Source organism: Vanellus vanellus (genome assembly GCF_965231255.1).
Source record: "Vanellus vanellus genome assembly, chromosome: 1".
NCBI lineage: Eukaryota > Metazoa > Chordata > Aves > Charadriiformes > Charadriidae > Vanellus > Vanellus vanellus.
In genome coordinates, this window is record NC_138905.1 from 58,961,155 (window position 1) to 58,985,473 (window position 24,319).

General features: G+C 40.5%; 1 protein-coding gene across 1 annotated transcript in view; it reads left to right on the forward strand.

The window, feature by feature from the left end:
• Positions 1-1,435: 1,435 nt before the first annotated feature.
• The window catches only part of MYH9 (myosin heavy chain 9), a 71,910-nt gene continuing 49,026 nt past the window's right edge, over positions 1,436-24,319 (forward strand). The window contains exons 1-3 of the mRNA XM_082480931.1: positions 1,436-1,533; positions 17,276-17,628; positions 23,208-23,364. Of these exons, the coding sequence (XP_082337057.1) occupies positions 17,296-17,628; positions 23,208-23,364 (490 nt within the window). The 5' untranslated portion in view covers positions 1,436-1,533; positions 17,276-17,295. The remainder of the gene's footprint in view (positions 1,534-17,275; positions 17,629-23,207; positions 23,365-24,319) is intronic.

The window sequence follows — 24,319 nt, forward strand, 5'->3', positions numbered from 1 at the left end:
CTCCCACTGCCTTTTGTGTCTTGAGACACAAAGGTCTAGCATTGTTTCTAGACTGCTGTAGTGAATCTTTCTAAGCCTGAAGTGTTTCACTTGGACAAGAGATGCTTACTCGAGACACTTCTTTGCTAACTTCTCTCTTTATTCAAGCCTCTTTAACTTCATTTGCCTCTTCCACTTTTGAGATTGCCATTGGTAAACTTCACCTTGCATTTTCTGTCACTGGCACCTACATCTGCAAATCTGCCCTCCTTGCAGAAAGTGGAAAGCCCCGAAGGGAGGGTGCCTTGTATTTCTGCATGCTTGTAAAGTGTGCAATAAGCCTCATCTGCATAGCTGGATCTGACATATGGCCTTCATATATGTTGTACTCTTTGTCTTGCATCTTGGCTACTACTTCCTCCTTTTACTCGTCCTGAAGTTCGTCCTTGAAGAATGCTGTAGTAAATGCGAAGAGGCAGAATTACATCACCTCTGCCTTTTCGCACCTCTACTGTTTTGGCATGCTTATTTTAATCCATTTTGAGCCTCCTTTAACATATGGACTGACTGTTCAAGCACTGCAACAGCATCAGGCGCTGCTTACGCGGATGCTTCTGCTTGGCTCAGTTCTGTTCCTTTATCAGATAAAACGAAATTCTGACTTGTATCTTCTTATAGCCGTTATTTTGCACTGTAAGACCACAGGGTTGGGTGGGGACTCCTTGACCCGGTGGGGTTGTGTTCCCCCCCCCGCCCCCCCATTTCCGAGGACTTCTTATACAGCCTCTGGGAGACAGGGCCGCAGCCCATCACCCTACTACTGGAGGCTGACCCCAAGTTCCCTTCTCCCGGCCCCGGCGACACGCTGGGACCGGGCGTTTAACGCCGGCAAACCCGAGGCCCTCCCAAGTGCCAGCGAGGCCGCCGGTGCCCGCCCGGCGCGGGGCATTGTGGGGTGGGGCTGGCCTGGCACGGCCTGGCGCGGTGGGTTGTGGGAGCGGCTTGGCACGGCTCGAACCGGGTGGAAGGCAACGGCGAGGGGGGAGCTCGGCCCGGCCCCGCGGCCGGGCGGGGAGGCCGGGGCGCGCCGCCCGCCCCTCCCGAGCCCCTCGGCGGCCGCTGCCGGCCTGCCCTGCGCCCCACCCGAGCGGCCGTGGGGCTGGGTTGGGCTGAGCCCGGCCCGTCGAGGGGCTGAGCTCCGCGCGCGCCCGGGCGTTACTAAAGGCACCGCCCCCTTCCTCAACGGCTCAGCCGCTTCCTCAAACGGCTCGCCTCCGCCCTGCGGCCGGCTCCTATTGGCGGCTGCGACTGTCAGCTCTCCGGAGCCGGCGTCGCCAATTGGCTGGCGGTGCGGCGAGGGGGCGGTGGGGGCGGGCCGGTGGCGTTGCTGGGCCGCGGAGGCTCCTCCCGGCCGGGCTCCTCGCAGTGCCGGTGAGCGAGAGGCGGTCGCGGTGCCTGCGGGAGGAGCCGGCAGCCTGAGGACGCCACTCTCTCGCCGCGAGGAGCGCAGCCGCCGCCGCGGCGTTTCCCTCCCTCCGCCGTAGCTGGGCTCAGGTGAAGCTGGTCGGGTGGGGCGGTGGGTGCGGGTGACCCCGGTTTGTGTTCCGTCCCGTCCCCCCCCTTGGCGCCGCGCTTCTCCCTTTCGCGGGTTTCGCGCCTCTTTGTCCGGCCGGGCGAGAGGGTGCCGTTCTCCCGCCGCCCTCCTCCGCCTTCCTCGTGGAGCTGGGCGGGAGGCAGCCCGGCTGGGCACCGACCTGCCGTGCCCGGAGTGTTCCCCGTCCGTCCGTCCCTGTCCCCGTCGTCCCGTTCCCCTCCCCCCCCCCCGTCTTTCGGGGGTGTGTGTGCCGCTGTGCCGTACGGTTGCATTATGCCCAGGGAGTTGCCTCTCTTCTCCCTTCACGCCCTGCTAACTGGCCGCCTCGGAGGTGGGGTGGCGTTATTCGCGCTCTTTTTCAGCGGACCGTCCTCTCTCCCCTTCCTCCCGTGCGGCTCCCTCCTTTCCATCCCCCCTCGCGTTCAAGTGTCCGTCCTTTGGAAGTAACGGGTAGGGGAAAATAGGACCGTTTGGCAGCTGTCAGGGCTGTAGCCTGAGTCACAGGCTGACAGTCCTCCTGCAGACATTGCAATGGGCTTGGCTTCCGCCCTCAGATCTCAACTTCCTCGTTCGGTTTGGTCTGTACAGTGAAGCCAGGAGAGAGGGAGGAGGGAGTGACAGGGCAAGATGAAGCTTGCAGTGAAAACTCTTGCAGATAGCTTGTGCTTTCGGGCATCACCTCCAACCGAGTAGGAAAAGTTCTCCGGCTTTTAGTGATAGCGTTACCAGTCTGTCTCCAGTAGGTGTGGAAAGTAAGTTTCATAGCCCCCGAGGGTGGTGTGTACCCAGTGGGTTTAATAAGGATTGCTCCTAATTTGCCTAAACACAGGGTGAAAGGAGTTTTAAAGCAATATCATGCTTCTGGTAATAAAGTGGGAATTTTTAGAAGTAAACTGCATTGGTTGGGAAGTACTTAGTGCAGTGGCTGTTAAATTCCTTTTTTTCTCCTCTTTATGGTTTCTTTCCTTCTATTTTCTCTTGGCACACCATTTGTGCTCTTCATCTTTCTTCTTCCATAGGTTTTTCTTCTGTATCCTATGTCATGATGTCCTGAGCTGCACTCCATCAGAGTGGACTAAGAACCTAAGCATTTTTCTAAGTGAGCCTGTCCTAAACAGGCTAATCTTTTGAGTACTGCATAAGAAATTTGTGCTTCAAACTTGAAGAGAGTCTGCAGGACTTTGGCCTGCAGACTATGATTTCTGTGCCTCTGCCCTATGCTATAAAGAAATATAAGATAATTTGCATGGAGGCTGTTGAACCATGGCTTGAAAGATTAAATTACATGTTCTTAACTCATATACATCTCCTGTCCATAAGCCTAGATACGGTAAAGTTTTAACTCCAAAGTAACAGCGGTCTAATCAGTTACTGCTTGTGTAAAGATGCTTTTGAAATTAGTCACTAGGTAACAATGTGACTAAGTTCACTTATCCGCGGCGTTCCAGTAAAAATGGCAAATCAGGGTGCAGATATGTATTGACTCACAGATGCACTGTCTGCAACTGTAGTGCTTTCTCCCAAAGTTTAAATGAGATAAGCAAATATTTTTGTTAACTAGAAAGTTGTGATGAGGGGGAAGCAATTGATAAATGTAAGTGGAGCTGCCTTTAGCACAAAAGAGTTTTGAAGTTGTTAATCACAATTGTCAAAACTGTATAAACACAAGATTGTGCTGCTAATCTGACCTTGTAAAAATAACTAGAGTGAAATCACGCAACAGTTCTGTGAAGCTGTATGTCAGGTGGAACTGTTTAAATTGACGTGTTCTCATTCTTGATAGCTTTATTTGTTGCACTTATTCATAGTGCGTGCACTGTCTTTCTAGAGGTGGACAGGCAAAATTTTCAGTAACTAAGTAGTAGTGGATAGAAATGGGGGTCTGAACTTCTCATATTTACTGTCCTGGAACCTCAAAGTGAGTATTACCAGCACCAAGCTGGTGAGTTATGTAGTTCTCTTTGTAATATGATGTTATCTATTGGATGCTTGACTTGTATAGCCAAGATCTGATTTTTGAAGTTCTCCGGAGAAGACACTTCCACCTCAAAGTTTGCTCTGCTGGGTAGCGTGTGGCTGTTTCTCTATATACAGGAAGACTAAATAGTCAGGTCCTGTCTGAACTGGAAGAATGGATGTAGAAACTGGAGGCCTTTTATTGGTCTTTGTTTGCATAGATTGTTAGGATATTCCTACCATGGTTCTGGGATTTTTTTTTTTCTTTCAAGTTATTCTTGTAAGAAAAGAACTACCAGGATGATATTTTCATCTGAAGATAAAAAGACAGAATAAACTTTTTTTCATTATTTCCTCTAGGTGGAATTTGATATGCTTTAGAACATTTTAAGAAGACAAATAGGCTGAGAGCGCTACACCATAATCTTTTAAGTGAATCAATAGCGAATGAGTAATAATAATAAAAAATAAAATTAATTGTCCCATAAAGTTGTAGAAAAGAGATTCGAAGAATTTCTCACTTAGGAAGCTGAAATAATCTGTGTTGTCCAGCACATCATTTTGCTATTATGAAAAATGTTGGAGAGTGTTCAAACTGTGTAGTGGATGGTAGCTCTAATACTCGTATTTGAGTTGAAAACTGTCTGGTGGAGTCAGATGCCACAGGTGCTTAAATCCTTTTGTAACACTTCTTGGCACTGCAGATATTTCTACTACAAATGCTGAGGCTTAAATTTACCACTGCAAAAAAACATCTTGAAAACTTGAACCATTATTGTCTTGGCAGGTCTTTAAAAATAATGTACTAAGTGTTTATAATAACTAATAATTCACAGGTTAGTCCTCTGTCAGGCTATTCATGTGCGGGTACAAGGGAGCGTGTGTATATTGGTATGGCTACTAAATACATGAAAATATACTTCAGTTGTACTGGGAGATTAGTCTGTCTGCACCCAAAAATTCAGGTTTAGTTCTGTTAATCTCCAGGATACTGAACAGATGGGACAGGACACGTCATAGGTATTGTGATTTCTGAGCTGAATCTTCTGCTTCTACCTTCATCCCTAGGCCTAGGTCTTGCCCAGATTTATGTCACTTATGACTTGGTTTGACTATAATAGGGTGAGATTATATGTGGGCCCAATGGAGGTGCAACAACCCGTCTGGTTAATGCAAGGTTTACTGAAAGAGGAAGTCAAAGTTAAGGGTGTCTTATCCCCCGCCCCTGTGTACTACATCTGCTTTCTTGTGTGGTAACTTCAGATTACTGGGTAATGTGCTGAAGTTAACTGATGACTAAAGTGTATTTTAGAGGCCACGAGTTAGTGTGCACATCTACTAAAAGGTGTCCAAAACTTTAATCCTGAGTGTATGATTTAATATGGTTTTGTTTGTTTGATTTAGTAATGCACTCTGTGCCCTCTAACATCCATTTTTATCTTTGATTTCTCATATAAATATCTTATTAGTCTTTGTTTCCTTAGTTTATAATTGAGGCACAGCTGTTTGCATGTTAAGTAGAGAAACTGTGTGTCTGACATTAAGTCTTCTGTGGGTTGGAACAAAACTATAATAGCATAGGATTGCCTACAGCGGCATTGTTTTTGCTGGCAATTGCTCTAGCTTAATGGTGGCTTGGTGACCTTGTACCTTAAATTTCTTTTCAGTTTAAGCACACCATGGTTCTAATTGAGTTTCCTAGTGTAGAAAGAGATGGAAACTAGCAACCTGATTTAAATAGAGTATGATGAGACAAAAACACAAATGCAACTTCTGCCCTGGAAGCTAATGCAAATGGGTGTTGTCCAACTAAATAAAATGCATCCATTTACAAGTTTGTCTTAATTATCTTTTATCCGCTTCACTTTTTTCTTTAGTGGCTGTGAGAACTTGTTCTGAGTGCTTGAAGTAATAATCTCAACACCAATTCTTGCAATCCTAGGCTACTTCAGTGGCTTAAAATCTTCTGACCTCACTCTAACCCAGTCATGTTCAGCGTAATGGACTAGACCCTGTTTTCAGTTAATGGCCCTTCGGCCTGTTACTGTTTGGTACAATATGTTGCCTTTCTGAGCATCCGAAAAAGCCTAAAGAAATAGTAGTGTCTACACTTTTCCAGTGATGGAACTGGGATTGATTTCATTCTACGGTACTTGAGGAGTTAGTACTGCTAAGTCTTGTCCTTTTTAAACATGGCAAAGTGGAAACTGTAAAATTGATCTAGCATACTTGTCTGCTGCAAATTATTTCTTATATAAGTATTACAAATGTATTGCTGTTGGATGCAGAGAGGTATAATGAAATATAACTCTACATACTGTGGTTTGACTCCATGACCTCTTAATGAAATTTATGCCTCTAGAGTTTTTGTACATAGGGTTTGGATTCTGCTTGTCTTCATGACTAGAAATTTAAATTTCTTCTAATGCGTGTATGCTGACTCTACTGAGAGTAGTAAATAAAACCACATGGATGAGTGATTTCAGTAAACTCAAGCTAATAATTAATATATGTTGAGGGAAACTTAACTTGGAAATCTGTATCATAAAGTCTCCTTAACTGATGAATACTTCTATTCATCAAGAACTACCATGTTAATGAGTCTCAGCAGGAAATCCATTGTGATATATGCCTCAACACAGAACTGGAGTTCTGATTTGAATGAAAGCAAAGTAGGCATTCAAACTTGCAAGAAGAGAAGTTTAGAGAAATATTACAGCTCAACTTTGACAGTCCTGTGTAGTCAGATATATATTTTTTTTTTCTGTTGGGCAGCTTCCTGTTTAAAATGTAGGATTTCAAGCATACTCTTGTAATAGTTTACTTCCCTTTTTATTGTTTGTAGTGATGAGAGTACATTAGTCTGTGTTTTTCTTTTAAGGTCAAGACTTCACTAGTTCACTTGAATTTAGGCTCTTTTATCTACCTTGGAGGTGCAGATTTGACTTTGGTTAAAGTCACTTGTGGCCAACACTCAATCCAGTTAGTTTTACTGACGTACTTAGAGTTGATTTAAATATCCAAGAAAAAAAAATGGAAACACTGAATAGAACCTACAGCAAAATTTCAATAAAAAAAAATTATTTCAGTTCCTTCTGTCTTTTTCTCCAAATTTGACTTAAAAAACCTGTTGTATCAGTTTGTAGGTAAATTTTTAGTGAGTAGGCTCTTTTTGTAAGGGACTGCTTGCCATGTAGTGCAAGAGATTTCAGTCTTGCTGTGCTCCAAATCAATAAAATTAATTTGCACTCATGCTTTTTTCAAAATAATTTATTTTCATTGAGAGTGTTTCTTTTTCTTAAATTGATAGTCTGTCTTTGGACTTAGGCATATTCAAACAAGTACAAGATGCTTAAATGTAAGAAGTTGGCACCAAATACTGAATGTCGATCTGTAGTCAAATCAATGAACTGGATGAGAAAGTTCCTGGCTAAGCACTTGGAACTAGTTGATGAGGTAAATTGAGTTTTGACAGCTTTTTTTTTTTATGTAGATGAAGAAAAATACTCTTTGACTTCTGTTTTGGCCATGTCATTCATAGTTTGAAATGTAGAGAAATTTAGTGATATTTTTCTTTGGCCCTTTTTCTTCTGTTTTTTGAGAGGGTGGGTGGCTGTGTTTTTCGCTGTGTTCAATTAGTGGAATGGATCAGAAGGGGTGGATTTCAGATGAAGGTATCCAGAAACAGGCAATTTAATTCATAAATTGATTATTGCAGATAACTACCTAGAAAACAATTTTAGTTACGTTTTGCTTGTAAATGCATCTCAAGTAGTCCAAGAAAAACTTTTTTTTTGTATTATGGAATTTTATTTTTTAGCAGAATACCACTTAATACATTCTGTTGTTCATAGATGTTGTTCAGATGTCTTTATTTCTGTTGTTCAGAGATAGAGATGTTTTTCTCTGACATTAAGTAAAAATGTATTCAGACTTCACAGAATTGTTTAAATAAATGGATGTGGGAGTGTAGATACAGGTATATGGTAGACTACAATAATTAAGTAATTGAATACTTGAAACTGTCATGTTTCAAATGGACGTGTCTGCTTACTGACAAAGGGAATTTTCTTTTGTAGAGGAGCATAAGTACAAAATAATATTTCTCCACAGGCAAAAAAAACTCTTTAAAATGTGACTTAGGTTTTGTGACTTAAACCAGTTCACTTAGCTTTTATAGTCTGGGTTATATTGCGGTATGAATGTTTATAGCAGATACTAAAGTCTTTGACCTTTCATTATGCAGTAAATTATTCTGAATTGTTTTAATGGCCTTTCACAAGTCAAAGTTTCGTGTGGATGAACTTGAGCTTGCAGTTTAATGCAATATATGATGGGAAATATTCTCATTTTTGAGAACACACAAATGTGATGAGGAAGATGTATTAGTCATAATTTTTCTTTAAAAAAGGGATTGCCAATTTATTAGACAAACTGGTGTAACTTCTAAAAATTAAGTATCTACATATTGTCTGCATAGCACTGGCATATATGTGTGCAGTCAGTTTATCTTCTTCCTCCACAAAGCAGGAGTTAGAATTTGCCATGTAAAAAGATTGTTTTTCCCTATAGGGCAGAACTATTAGATTTTAGTAGGTTTTAGTTCTTTAGTGCTCTGAAAACGTGATGTAGATTTAACTGATAAATATAACCACACTGTATTATACCAATTCTGTCAGGAAAAAGTACAACTGGTTCAGCTCTTGCTTGTGTAGATAAGGAGAAGAATATCATAGAATGGCTTGGGTTGGAAGGGACCTTAAAGATCATCTAGTTCCACCCCCCCTGCCGTGGGCAGGGACATCTCCCACTAGACCAGGTTTCTCAAAGCCCCACCCAGCCTGGGCTTGAACACCTCCAGGGATGGGGCACCCACAACTTCTCTGGGCACCCTGTTCCAGTGTCTCACTGCCACAGCACCATAGTGTGTATAGTTGTGGAGAATGTTGTTAGTTATGGAGGAAATACATGAAGCAGTTCTGTTACTCTATGGTCAGTGCTTCCTCCTGTTGTTTTTTATGCTGTTATGCCATGAAACAAAACTTTGTTGGAAAATTACAAATTTTGCCACCTCTTATTGGGACCTTGGAATGTCATAGTATGTCGCTATCCTGTCAGAAGGGGATAATTTTCTTTTTTCCAAAAAAGTTCTTTCCTGTAATGACAGAATAGAGAACATTTATATGCCATATAGCCGTTACTGTAGGAGTTCAGACAAGGTTCCTACTTCAAGTGCCCTTGGTTTTACTCATTTGAAATTGAAAGGCAAGTCCTTTTTTCTCCTTTAATGCAAAAATCAGTGCTTCAGGAGATCCAGACAAGAGGGCAAGGTTGGCTGAATTCTAAAATAAGAGATGCCTAATGCTGTTCCTTTTTAGGGATTGATATATTTGACATTTAGGGAAGAAAGCACAGGTCAGAAAGGTACAAGCCAACCAGAAAATGAGCCTGAGGCTGAGCTATACAGACCAGGCAAGTGTTCCTTGTGCGCTCTGCTGCACCAGGGGCTTTCTTCAGACCGTTGGTTATAAGAGATAGCTGTGTAAGGAGCCATGAAGCTGTGAAAGACCTTGAACGCAATAGGGAAATGTTACGATTGGAATGTTTCAAAGTTTTTTAGACCATCTTGAACTTGATATTTATGCTCTGTGAGGCTGTTTTCAACCTCTTCATACATCCTGGAGCTTAAGACTGTGTAGCTTTTCCTTCAGTGTAGAAATTGCTGTTGGTCTCATGTCCAGAAAGAGTCAATCTCTCCCTGCCTCCCACCTCCAAGATCACTTTCATAAACAGAGGTGGGTCCACTTGATGAATCCCTATGTATAGTTAGAATAGCTGAGAATCAAACTTGGACCCTGTAAAGGTGGTAGATTTCTCTGCCAGGGTTTTTGCCTGGCATCCTGTAGCTGGTGTTAATGGTGGAGCAGAACTATTTGAAACAAGAATAAAAATAGGAGATAGAGCAGAAGGCTGTTTGTACACAGTCATAGTTTAGGCACAGTAGGTTGATCTGTAAGTGTCTAGAGAAACATGGTTCCCTGCTGCAATGTAAAAATAACCTTTTTAAAAAATGGTTTGCCAGATGTATTTGCACTGTTTCTTGGTTCTTTCCAATATGAGCTGGAAGAAAATGAGTATTATTGATGCTAAGATCAAAGCAAGTTTTCAGTTAATGTAAGCAAGAATAATTGCTCCTGTAAGATGACTTTGTTGGCCACATACATGTCTCTAAAAGACCAAACCAGAACCTTATTTTTATTCTCTGTATTTGGGTATAATTGTTTTATTCCTTGTTCCCTCTTGCAATGAAACGAAACCTGGAGTTGGCAAAGATGATAGGGAGTGCTAATTGATATAGAACTATGCATTGGAAGAGCTGTCTTACACTTCAGTGCCCCAGAGTTCTTGGCAGATACCTTTTTAGCCTTAAATCAGAATATTGGGAAAGGGATGAAAAGTGACCCTGAGATAACAAGGACAGGCTGAAATTTTCCAAGGTCATCTTCCCCCTCTCATGCAATGTCCCTAGGGAATTCTGCATGCCTGATCGGAACTTTTGCAGTCCATTATGCCTCCTGAAAACAAGTCTTCCAGCAAAACAGCTTGAACAGCAGGGATGGGCTGCAGTTTTCTGAGCTACAGCTGTCTCCTTAAGTGGGATTACTTTGCTGAGTGGTCACGAAGAATGTGTTCTCCCCCTGGAATGTTTTCCTTGTGGGCACACTGTCTCTGGAAGAGGAATTCTCTCCTCTGCTGAGAAGGCATGTACTGTACGCTCACTAATGAGAAACAACAGTTGCAGAAAGTATATTATGCAGGATTGTAAACTTTGAATATTTATTCAAAGTGAATGGGGTTGGGTGGCAGCCAGCCTAGCTTTGTCATGCTAAAGACTGGACTTGAAATCAACAGAAGGCTACCCTCCCCCTCCCTAAACCGATGTTTGGTGTGTTTAAACAATGTGCACAGGCTTCATAGAACTGATTAACTTTATTGGTGCCATGTACATGGTAATGGGTCTTTGTGTCTCACTGAACTGAAAAGGTGCAATTAAAAGAGGGGCAAGCATACCCTCCCTAGCATTAACTTAGGGAAGCTATGCCTGGCCGTATTTGCCCATAACCGACAGTGATTAATTTCTTTATGGTATGCAGTGTGGTTGCCCAAGATCGTTTCTGTGCTTGCATAGTCTGTGGTGAAGCCTGTGCTATCCCATTTTCACTACTCGTACCCAAAACTAGCCTCTTCAGTTGGTCATTAATTTGTTATATCTACACATACTGTGCTTGTAGCTTCTGTTCTCCTGATCTCACCATTCGTTTGAATCCAGTGGAGAGAAAAGGTGCCCAAGTGGCATGTAAGGACAATGTTTTACTTGTATATGGCTTTGTGGCCTTTGCAATTTGTAGTGGAAAGTCCTAGCTTCACAGAGCAAACCTCCTGTGTCAGCTGTTACAGGAGAATATGCAAGTGCTGCTTCACACATACCAGAAAGCGGTGCTTGACAGCTGATGAAGAGAGCTGGATATGCAGAGACTGAGAAACATTTATTCCGTGTTCGTTGTTCTAAGGATGCATGCCAGGTACCTTTAGGCCACCTGGAAGATACAGAATTCCATTCAACTTCTTTCTTCTGTCTTACATGTAGTCTGGTCAGAAGATCACTTTGTATAAATGATACCTGTATTACACCATTAGATAAGTAGATTTCTGCTTGATTCTTGGAGCCCTGTGCATACAGGGAAGGCACTTTAGTGCTCTACCTTGAGTTTATCTTACAGTAATAAACATGGTAGCTGGCAAGTCTGGGCAGCACTACAGTCAAACTGAATATGCAACAATAATTGCCAGCAATCTGCATTCCAGTTGTGAAATAAATCTTTCAACAATGTATTGTGTGCGTCAGACTGTGACTAGAGAGGAAAGCAGTGAACTACAATAAGCCTAATAGCAATCATTATGAATCCCAAATAAAGCCGAACTAGAAGAAATAAGTTTGCGTGGCAGTGCAAAATTCTGAACAAAAAGGGTAAGCGTAGTCGAATGCCTTCATCTCAGGGAGCTATCAGTGAGGGAGTATTAATTGCAAACTTGTGTACTTGCCTGATGTATTCTCTGAAATTTGTCATTCTTGAGTTTAGTCTGAAGCATCAGGTACTGGTATGTCACAATATACTGAACTTGAGAAACAAGCAGATATAACCAGTCCATCAGTTCAGCTTCCTGCCAGCTTTTTCCCTTCCCTTCCTTCCCCCTCCCCCTCTCCCCCCCGATTCATTTCTCAGCGTTAGTGATTCAAACTTCAGTTTTTGTGTAGGTGTTACTTACAAATTGGAGCAGTTTGTGCTAACAAGCTTCACGGTTTTCTTTCCGATAAACATCCTGGAACGTGGAGCTGTGAAGTGTCAGCCTAGTATGTCCTAAGTAGATGAGATCTGAACAGCTTCTTAGTGAATACGAGGGAATTATAGGGAATTTTTTTGGTGGGTTAGGTTTTGGTTTTTTAATGTTGTCAGTTCATGGTCGCTCTAGGCAGTCTGGCCACTAAAGTCTACTTACTGTGCTTTCTAGCTGCACTTAATGCAACTGTTTCTGTTGATTTGATGAACTGTATTCAGCTGGCTGGGGAAAATGAAATAGTTGAGTTTGCAAAAATAATGCAAGTATTAGCTGTTCAGATTGTATGCTTAACAAGGATTCCCATCATATGAATGCTACTGACCAAATTTAGTTTGAATCATTAGCTGCTTCTCAAAGTTGGATTATTTTTAAAATGCTGTGTATTAACAAAGAATCAAGTTTCTTCACTGAGGACAATTTAGTTGTAACTGAAATGGAACTGTATGTGACCAGTAGTGCTGTAATGTTCTAGTGTAAAAGTCTTGTCTTGCTGGTAGAAATGGTGTATGTTCCTTTTGCTCTGTGAAAGGGCCTTTTGTCTTACGTGCCATTCTCTCACAACCTGCTAAAGGTAAGCTGGTTTGGAACATGGCATGAGAATTGTGTTTCTGAAATACTTTAAAAATATGAACTGTATAAACAAAGGGAAATTAACTTGATATAGTTTAAATGCATTTGCTATTTCTGTTCATTCTTTTTGTCACCCTGATCTTTAGGGTAGTTCCTCTTGCACTGCTGGTGTAAAGGCCACTAGATAAACCGTACAGAGGGATTATTTAATGTGAAATCACAAAAAGTTTTTCACAGTGCCTTACTGGTGGATATGAAACAGAAGAAAACTTCTAGTAATTACCCAGATATGTCCCTTTTCATGCAGGCTCAGTCTTATAGGAAAGTTCTGAAATGGTGATCTGAATCAGCAAGTATACAGTACATGTATCTGGCTATTTTATGTTCTCTGTAGCCCAGTATCTCACAAACTTGTTTTAGTTCATTAAAGTAGGGAAATGGTTTGTGAAGAAAGCAGTCTGTTCCAATGTAGGAATACATCTTTGCTAATAACGAGACTGAAGCCTAAAAAGAGCAGTGTAGGGATCCCTACTTTAACAGAGGTTCGGATAACTCAAACTAGAAGTGCTTTCCTTGCCTAGCTAGTGCTCTAAGACTTGTTGGTAAGTGTTATGCTTTAACCGTTGCCATTAATGCTCTTCTGAATATATTAATTCTATTTCTACTTCAGCTGTTCCCTCGATAGTTTAGCATAACCCAAGCTCATCTTATTGAGCAGTGGCTCAGTCCCAGAAACAATTCTGTGGCTGCTGACAGAGTAAACATTGGGGGGGAATAATACAAATAGTTCTGGAAAATTAAATTGCAAACAGATAATGTTCTATGCTCTTAGTTGCAAAACACTGTAATTGAAAGGAAGGGACCTTATAGCAGAGGCAGCTTTTAGACCTTTCCAAGCCAGACAAGGTGCTTGTTTTTGGGAAGCACTTGATGCTTGAAGTAGGGAGAGGAGTGTGTGAAGTGTCTCATAATTCAAGCCTTAAGGCTATGAAATTGTAGGAGGATAAGGCAAAATTCTGTCCATATGATTATATTCAAATGAGGAGTTTGGATGAGGAGTTTGGGTAATTCTGCCTAGTTCAATGGGAATGCATGGCATCTTAAATTAAACACTGGCTTTAAGTTATTAATCTCAAAATAATCTGCAGGGAAATATATAAGGGGTTCTTGAATTTTTTTTTTTTTTTAAGGTTGGACTACATATTAATGTGTTGGTCCTGTCCTATTCATGACTGTAGAGATTGCTTTGCCTTTGTCTGTAACTATATGGTATCTTTGTGGCAGCTATGTAGTTAAGTGACAAAAGAATGTCTTTTGGCATCTGAAATAATTGAAAACAAGCAAAGTTTGACCAGCCTGTTCCTCAAACTGCTATGAACCACAATAAGAGAGCATACTGGGTTAACAGGGAAGTGACTGTAGTATTTCATTTTTAGAAACAATACTAGGAAGGAGGCATTTAAACTCAAAACAAGGATGGTCTGTCTTCATTCTGTATTTTTTGGTCGTCTTACATATAGACTGGTGTTGCATCAAAAAGAATATTGTTAATGGTATTCTCATCTGACAGTTGCACAATAGCCATGTAAAGATAAATGTCTTTGCCCCACATAATTATCTGCACCCAAAATGCAAAATACTAGGCAAACAAATTGCTTCCTAATTTGTTCCTAAAACGGTAATGACTTGCATTCGTTGTGAGTTGCTGTAAGGCTACCGGAGCTTACTGCACTTACTTCCTTGACTGCTTAAGGGTTTTTTAGAAATGCCCAGTAAAATACAGCAAAAGCTAGGAAGATAAGTTCCATCTCGCAGGCTCCAAAACTTGCTGAATCTGATTCCCCTGGTACTGTTCTTGTGGAGAAGGCAAATTAATGGTTGGTTTGTGGTATTGCTAGTTTAGAGGCCCTGTGGGTTAGAAGTCAGCCTTGAGAATAGCACTAATACTGTGTTATCTTAGCATGATCCTCCAGTTTTTTAGTTCTAGTACCTGACGGTTCTGTTCCAGAGCATACAAAAACTAGTTTGAGATGGTGATAAGAAGACTGTTTGCTGCTACCATGCAGTAAGGTAATTTTCAATTCTGTTTAAAGTTTGAGGTGCAGACCATCTTTGAATCTCCTCACTATTTGGTAGTACTAGCATAAAAAAGTTAGTGTTTGGTGAGATTTTAGAATAGCTGTGTTAGACTATTTATCTTCTTACTGTGAAAGTTGTTTTCAGTCCTGTGAATAAAAAGGGATAGATGCTATAGAATGATTCCTTACTGGCTGAAGAACGCAGTCTTGCTGTATGTGAGATAATTCGGGGCTCTCCTTCTGTAAGGAATTTGATTAACCTCTCTGTAGCTATCTTCTTTCCTTAGTTCTCTTCAGATCTAGAACTGGCTGGAGATACCCCTTAAAAGATTTCTTGTGGTCTTATGTGCTTCTTGTCCAGAAAGAATTACTCTTTATCCCAGAATAAATCTCCTAGGTATTGAATGCATGTACTCTAACAGGGAGTGAGGAATATATTTCAGTGTAATGTAGGACGACACTTCAGATGGCTGGTTACTTAGGATTCCTCAGGAAATGATGAAACTCAATTTAGCTGAAGTGTACTGCCTCTGTGTCCTGCCTGATTATAGCCAAAAAAGGCAAGTGGTTAGATTCTGGGAGTTGCATAGGCAGGAAACTGTGTAATGGAGGGTAGAGCACAGCTGTTGCTTTGCCAGACCTGATACAATGCTGAACACAATTGAATATTTATTTTTTTTTCTTTTCCCCTCCTTCCCTCCACTCCCTTTTTTAACCCTTTGACCACAACCTGCAGATGATACTCTGCAGTGTCACGGAATCTCAGTATCTTTTGTTGAATTGTTTGTCGTCTTTATTTTCTACATACTCTGTCAAGCTAGCTGTTGTAGGGTGGTCTTGGAGCTCTCTTGACAGCTGATATTTTTGATGGCAGCCTTCTTATCAATACATTTTATTTCTGCAAGAAATCTCTTCATTGTGTACCCATTAAAATCTGATTTTTCAATAAAAATATGAAAAGCCAGGGAGGAGGAGTTACTCTGAGAATCGCCATTGGTGACTAAAGCAGAAGTGTCAGTGACCCTGTGGGGAAGGAAAGATGAAGTAAAGTGTGGGATAACTGCTTGGCTTATCATGTAAGGCTTAAGACAAAGATTTTAAACTCAAGCTAAAGGAGACGATTATTTATAGAGTAATTTTCTCTTTGCTAAAGAATTTTTGACCGTGAATATACAGCTATCCATACAGTCTCTGGCACAAAGTTGCATACCACCTACAGTGATACATTTGTTGAAAGGAATTTCCCTACATGCTTACAAATGACTGGTTGTGGGCATTTGTGCCCATCGTTATTATAGCTGATGTTTTTCTGGCTTCATTCACTGCTTGCTAATGCTGGGACTCAACATCTATTGTTGCTGTCATGCATATTTTGGGAGTTGAACGGCTTCTGTACTGCTCTCAATACCTTTTTCTCTGCGGTATCTATAGTCAGACTTCACCTATTTGATTTGCAGGCTGGTTCGTAAATATGGGTACATTCTGTAGAAAAGTTATCCCTGTAGATCCTGACAGCCTTCTATGACATGAATATTGATTATTTTCACTTCCTGTTCTTTTGGTGGTAAAGACCTCTAGCTTCTATCCAAGTTATGAAAAACATATATTGAAGACACTGGTATCTTTGTGAGGAAGGATCCAAGAAGTAATGTTTATGGGATCTTGTAAAGAGCCGGCTGTTACATGGTTAATGAGCCTTGACGCATGCAGTTCGTTCTTCTGATTGAAAAGATTTCTGAATGGCACCAATAAAATTGCTGCCTTATAAACTAGAAAATCCCTGGCAGTAGTGTTCTGGTTTTGATGAAACACTAAATCTAGGATGCCATTTTCTGAGCATGCTGCTTAAATCTCCCTCTTGTAGGAGTGGTACTCTCTCCTCTACGTGACCACAGCTTCATAGAAGGAACCCAAAAGAGAATTTTTGGCTGTAAGATTTCTTACCACGGGTTTATTATTTTACTGTCTTGGAGATATTTTGCCACTGAACATTATATAGAAAAAAGATATGAACTGGTGGGCTGGGTGTTGCTGCTAAGCTGGTGATGAAAAGTATCTAATGTCGGTCTTAACTGGTGTCCTCAAATTATCAATGACATCTTTAAGAAGCAAGGTGTGTCTTATACATTGTCTAGACTGGTATATGGCATTTCTAAGAAGTTGTGGTATTTGATTCATAGCTTATCATAAGAACAAGGAAATATGAAGTAAAAGTGTTGAATAAACATTTATGATTATATTTCTGAGCTAATATCTCTGTCAAGTAGAGTAGTGAAGGGGTAATCTTGACCTGAACATTACTGACATAGTATCTGATGTTAAGAGTGTTGGCACATCTTACAAATTGTTTGATGCTTGCCACTTTAATGTGCTTTCTCTTTTCTTCTAAATAATGGCTTCCAAGTGCTTAACGGTCAGTGTTTTGTTGTAGGTTTGTTTTTTTTTTTTAACTGCTTGCTAGTTTGTTAATTTTCATTCTCTTGGCAAGCAAAACCTTGACCTTATTGGAAGTTTGACAACTTACCAGTGCTTGCTAACATGAAACTAAAGGAGGGGGAGGCATGCTCTGATGACCAGGGACTGAGAGTTACTTAGCATGTGCCTGTTTGCCTCTCAGAATTTGCAAGGCAACTTGAGACTTTAAAAATATCTTCTCTCTTCCTCCTCTCCCCCCCCCCCCCCCCCCCCGTTTTTACAGGTCCCTAATTCTAAAACACAATGTCGCAAAGAGATGCAGATAAGTACCTTTATGTGGACAAAAACATCATTAATAACCCCCTGACTCAGGCTGACTGGGCAGCTAAGAAGCTGGTATGGGTTCCCTCGGAGAAGAATGGGTTTGAGGCAGCTAGCCTGAAGGAAGAAGTAGGAGATGAGGCCATCGTGGAACTGGCAGAGAATGGGAAGAAAGTGAAAGTAAATAAGGATGACATCCAGAAGATGAACCCCCCCAAATTCTCTAAAGTGGAAGATATGGCAGAGCTGACATGCCTAAATGAGGCTTCTGTGCTTCACAACTTGAAGGAGAGATACTACTCGGGACTGATCTATGTAAGTAATCTTTTCTATTGGGGTAAGAGCTCTTTATTACATAGCATGTGAACTTACTGTAATCACTTTGCTTCTCAAATGCGTATGTTAACCTTTCATTGCCCCTATATGCAACTCGCATGTGACTTAGCTTCTTCCCTCTACTTAAAATTTTTTCACTAAACTATGCCAATCCTGCTCCAGTTCATGTTGAAGCTTTCAAGGAATGCTGTGGTAAATCTGTCTTTACATTTTAATGTCTTCATTTGCAGGATGTTTTGAATGCCATTTAACTTTCTTTTACCAAGAAATGAGAGCAGTTGGAAAGTGGTAAACAGGGAGTGTGATCTGAACTGAACCAAATAATAATAAAAACACAGTCCTAATATACCCAACATCTGAATTGCATTTTCCCACGTCTGGAGCTTCAGTGGGAAAGAATGCTAATGCCAAGCTTTTTGTGTTACAAAAATTGAGGTTCTTGGAGTGTCTTACTGAGAAGGCACATATGGGCCTGCTTACAGATAGGAAATACTTCCTTTTCTTTCTACCCCAAAACAGTCAAGAGCAGATATTGCTGTTTCTTATTGCTGTGGAAATGACAAAGATACCATTTATGGGACCAATGGTCATACCCAATGAAGTATGCAGCAGCTACTTCACTGAATAGCAAAAGCAATAAATAGGGAAGGTGGGGAAGGAGAACTTGGAACCTTGACCTGGTTCTTCAGTTCGCTTCTGATTTTCCTCTTTATGTGGCCTCTGTTTAGTCAGCAGATGTTGGTCTTGATAGCCTCTACATTAATAATAATGTAAAATCTGGGTGCAGTGACTGGTTAAAACAGGAATTAGTGTTTGACAGTTTGTTTATTCTCAGACTAGCCTCTGCTTACAGAACTAAAATGGGACTGCCTGAGATGGAATCCCGAGGGATGTAGAAATGCTGGATGTTCGGTATTTTTAGGCACTATGAAATCTTCTTCACAGTAGATTAGAATATTATCTTTCTATTAAAAGAAAATGTATTAAAGAATAAATTTCATATCTAAACATGTATATTAATACAGTCCTTGAAGAAAGTCTATCTGAATTTCCCCTCTTCCCCTTTTTTGTTCTGCCAAAACTCAAAAGCTGCCTCTCTTGTCATATGGAGAAGACAACGCAAGTAAAAACTCTCTGCAATATCTGTCTGTATGTTTTGGGTTTTTTTTTTTGAATGCTTGCTGTTTCTTCTTGCCCGAAGGGATATAGTCTTTTATGTAGTCATCTTATGTGGCAAGCTATAGATGATCTATTCTGCCCTAACAGGGACTGGTGGTATCTAAGACACCACATAGCAGGAATTCACCCTGGCTACCCATCTTGGGTAGAAACCTTTGTGAACTGTTGCCTTCTAAGTTAAGGAGTGTGAACACAAGCTAGAAACTCTGGCTAGTGCTGTGAGCACTGCTCTTCTGGAGTAGCACAAAGGCATATAAACAACTGTTGCAGAAATTATCAGAGAACATCTGAAGGATGCAAAGCTGATACAAATTTAGTGTGACTCCCACCATCTGATGTCAAAATTTTGAGACCTAATGTGGGTGGAGGTTGATGCAGTTAATTATTCTGTGTAGTCAATAACTGCTTTGACTACTGATCAAAATCTATTCTCAGAGGGAAGAATCTTGGTATTGAGATGAAATAGGATGTGTAAGATTATGTGTAAGGTTTTTAGAACAGGAAACATTGCTAGGTTATGTAGTAAGTTGTTGAAAATAATTCAACAGTATCTCAAAGGCTATTGCACACTATGCAATGGGTTGTTTCACATCTCTTGCAAGAAAGATATCCTCTGAAATTTCAGACATAATCTGTGACTGTAATAAATTGAGTTCTTCTAATTGGATTGTAAGAAGTATAAAAAAAAAATCCACACACCTTTCACCCAAGTAAACGTAGCATAGTAATGCTCTATTACAGAATCTTAGTCTTGCCAAAACCATGTTTCTGTGCACTTGTGAAATGGACTGATCTCACCTGTCAGCAGTTCTTAGCAAGTCAAAAGATTAATGCGAAGGCTTAAAATACTTTCATTGGAGTGGCTGTTAGTTGATCATTAATCCTCTTGAAGAAAGAGAATGCATGCAATGTATCTCAAGCACAAATGTCTCTGGAAAGATCATAACCATAATTTAGTTCTGCTGTTGTCCTTTCTTCTTTGCCAGCAGGGCTGCGTGTTTTTGTGGCTTTTTTCTTTTCCTTTTTTTTTTTTAACTTTATTTTTCTCTCTACGCATCCTATAAAAGGAAGGGGGAAGTCTTATGGCTGATGCAGACAAATTTTGAGCAGCGAGTGTCAAACATTTCAAGAACTAAGAGCTTGAGTCTGACACCAATTTGCTGTTTCCATGTGCTGATTGGTTCTACACTGAGGTGACTTGCTAATAGACTGGCTTTCATATTAACCTTTTCCATGTCAAATGGTTTATTAGAAGACCATTTCAGCTTCGATGTTCATTACCTGAACTGCCTTGTTTGTATTCAGTGTGAAACTCAAAACTCAACCTTACACATTCCAGTTATTTCATTGAAGTTAATTTGCTGATGCTGTCAGCTTTGTGCCATGCTGCAGACAGTCCTTTCAGCTCTTCAGAGCTAGTTTAGCAGTTAGAAAAATAAAACTAGTTCCAGTTTGGCCTATGTGTCAGTTAGTGAAAGGTAATGCCAGAATTCTATTTTGAGATAGTAATGTCTGAAACAAAGTACAGATTTCCAAGCCAGCTATGCTTATAATAGATTAGCCTTTCAATTGGAGCCTTGGGTTCAATTCAGGGATTTATGCATATATGTCTTTACTTGTACTTTAATAAGATGAAGATGACTGTTGTCGTCTTCTGCTCAATATAATTCAACTTGCTTCCTATGTACAACTCTGTGTGCTTGACCAGCAGTCGTGACATGGTGGTCTTGCTCAGTTGCCTATCCCAGCCATGATTAGTTGCCTGTCTTTATTAGACAAAAAATTCACCTCGCACATCTGTCTGAGATCATTATACTGCAAGGAAACTTTTCTTAAGTATTTCTCCTGGCAACCAGAATGCTGGAAGAAGGTGATGGCTTCTTCCTGCATACCTGCTTCATGGCTTCATCACTCTAATTGAAATTAATGTCTTCCGTTTTCTAGACTGCTGCTCTCATCTGTAAGACTAGTTCAGTCCAGCTTTCAGACCTTTACACTATTCTTACTTGAAAAGCAACAGTTCTAATTTGTCAGCAAATGTGGCCATAAAAAGTCACACAAATACAGATAAGAAAACTACATTCCTAGTGGAATATTACCACAGCACTCGCTGCCACTTTTCTTTTGCTCTCACTTCTAATCCCCAAAAGCAGCAAACAGGGATTTAGCTTTATTATCATCTTCAAAGGGGAGTTAGGTTTGGTCTGTGGCATGAGTTACAGTTTTGTTGCAGGAAGGAACAGGAGCTATAGAGGGCATCTTCTTTTGATTACTATGTGCATGTTGCTGCTGCCATGGGATTTGAGGCAAGATGGTTGCTAATGCAGACAGCTGGAACTGGCAGCCTAAAGGTTTTTTTTGTTTGTTTTCCAGAACTCTGATAAAATTACAGCTTTTCTTCTAACAGTTCAATTGACTCCAGTGTCAATTATTTCCATGCCAGAATAAGGAAAAGGTGTATTGCGTGTACCGTGAACGTGCTACTTTTGAGTCGACTCCTTTCTACCTTGATCTTTCTCTATCTTCCACTAGTGTTGTCAAAGGTCAGGAAGGCATGACCCAGTCTTTCAGCTGCTATTTTATGTTGTACAAGTACTGTCTGACATGATGGAGAGTTAAGGCTGAGGCAAAAGTAGCTAAAGGAACTAGCATTGCCAAGCTGGTTTCTGAAACTGCTTAAACTGTTTCTTTCAAGCACTACTTCAAGCCTAACCTGACTAGAATGTCACACTGAAGCTGAGCTTCCTGGAACTTTAGAAGTCCTACACTTAAAAGGCTTTTAGCCAACTTTCATAGTTTCCCACTTTGGAAAGAGTATTTTCTGTAAGCTATTCAAATATTCCTCAAATATTAAAAAAAAAAAAAAAGGTAGGAGGTCTGGAAACATTTGCTGATAGTTTATACTGGGTTATGGAAAAGGAACCTTAAATACCTATAAAAATTTTGCTTTCTGTGGGACATAGGGTGAAAGCTGTATCAGAATCTGCTGCATATAAGAGTGGGCTAATTACTTAATGTCAAGCCAGCATGTAGAAAATTTGGATATAAGACTGTAAACTGTGTAGCAGATGCTATTTTCACCCTTCTGATCACTGTAGGCTAATCCTTACCTTTATCTAGCTAAAGAGGCTAAATCTGATTAAGTACTCTCTGCGCTTATTGTGGAGAACTCTTTACCGCTCCAAAGCACTCTTCATTGAGCAAACAATAGAAGAGATAGTAGCAATAGAAATAAAGTGCCAAATGTAGTCTCTTCTGGTAGCACTGTAAGTTGCTGTGGAAAGCTGCTCCTCTCCAGATGTTTCAAACAGCTGCCTCTAAAATTGACAAGGAACTAGGGTAGCTCTAAACCCCAGGAGCAAGGCTTGGAATGCTATTCTTAGAATATCTAGGAAATATCTAAGTAGCTACTCCAATTCCCTTTGCAAATAAAATGTTTGTTATGGGTTTTCTTTAGGTATTCAGATCTTAAAGATTTTTTTTTTTCTCCTTTCAGAAGCTTGGTCTTTTCACTAGAAGTATTTTGACAGTTGTCTTCCATTAGAACTGTAGAATTAGAGCCAGTGGAAACCAAGTGAGAAATTTAGGTTTGTTGTCACAGATCAATGAATTAACTGTTTGAGATTAATTCCAAGTAAACTTTGGCAAATGTTGCTGACTCTTTGAGCATGGAATACTTTAGAATTGTTTTCTTTATTGACTAGTTCAGAACTATACTACACTAATGACCTTACAGTTTTGAATCTAGTTCTACTCATTATATTATAAATCATAGAATTGTCTAGTTTGAAAGGGATCAGGCTGGAAGGGTCTTTAGGAGGCCAGAGCAGGGTCAGCACGGAATTCAGCCGAGTCCAGTGATCTTGAAAACCTCTAAGGAGTACACTGGTCTTATTTTTCTTTCAGTAACTATTTTGGCTTGAAACTTACTATGTTGTAGTTGATCAATTACTGGATAAATCCATAGCAAACATAAGGCAGAATATAATAAAATGCACGTTTCTAGTAGCTGAGCACCTACCTTATATAATGAAATGGACACTTGATGAATATAGGAACTTTGAAACAAAGAAAAGCCAGTCTTAGTGGACTATTAATTAGCTAGGGAGCAGGCCAGTTTGCTATCAGTGTGACTAATGTGTCAGTGTGCTATTTGCGTACTTGGAAAAGTTGAGTACTAGTCAAATTGATATGGTTTTAGCTGTTGCTCAGATTCTAATACTGCTTAGTGGGAAGCATCCCACATGGCGTCACTGGAAGAAGCACTTAAAAAAGGACTGGTTTGTTTGTTTCTTTTCACAGGAAATATATTGTTAAAAGGTGCGAGCAGACAAAATTTTTAATTCCTGTCTTTATTTGCTGGGGCGTTTTCTTTCCAGACCTACTCAGGCCTCTTCTGTGTGGTAATCAATCCTTACAAGAACCTGCCTATATACTCAGAAGAAATAGTGGAGATGTACAAAGGCAAAAAGAGACATGAGATGCCCCCTCATATCTATGCCATCACAGACACAGCCTACAGGAGTATGATGCAAGGTGAGTGCTGACTGAGATAATGACTCTTGTTGAAATCACAAATCAAGGTTGCAGTCAAAACACTGTAGGAGAACAACTCACTGCTTTCAAAAGGCATTGTTGCCCTCCTTGTCCTTGCTTATAGACATCTGACACCTACTTGGTAAGAGTTTTTGTGTTCAGGTGAATAGCTTTCTCCTGCTCTAGTGGGTTGAAGAACCTTACAAATAGTTTGGCAAGAGCTAAACTTGACATAAAGAAAAGACTGATGTGAATGCACAAGATTCAGAGAAGCAGGCAAGGAGAACTGAAGTAGTGAACTTTCCCTGTCAGTGATGAGCCTATGGAACGATAGCTGTAGGTGGGCAAGTATCTGTATTGGTTGATGGAGGTTTTTAACAAGAGTATTTTAAATCCAGTCATACACTCTGGTTGGGTGAAACAAGCTTAATATAACCTGCATTTTGAAGTGTGATGGTCAGTGGTAGTTTTACTGATTGCAAGTTGTTTGGTTACATTCTTATTCTGTTAAGGATAAAACTTACTGTCAGGCAATATTAAATACAGCTGTTGCTTTTCATAGAATAAAAGAAAGCAAGCAGATTGACCTATTTTTTCCCTCCTGTGTATTCAAATGAGAAGTAAAGAACCACATATATTATCTGCTACTCGTTTGTCACTTGAGGATGTTTAAATATGGAGCTCTGAATATCCTGTGCGTATCCCCTCTTCTGAGAGGAGATTTTTCACAGAGTCAGTGTTTGTGTTTGGAATGCTTGGAGGATGTTCAGGTATGGAGGTATTTTGTGCTTTTCTTCCTGTTTGTAGCTGGGTTATATGAAGAGGCGTGCTTTGTAAGGTTTAAAGGCTATAATGGACAGTTTGATTTGGCATGGCTTGTATGAATTTGATTACTCCTTTATTTTTCTGATGACTAGCAATGATTAAGGTGTTTGTCTCTCCTAGGTGTTGTCAT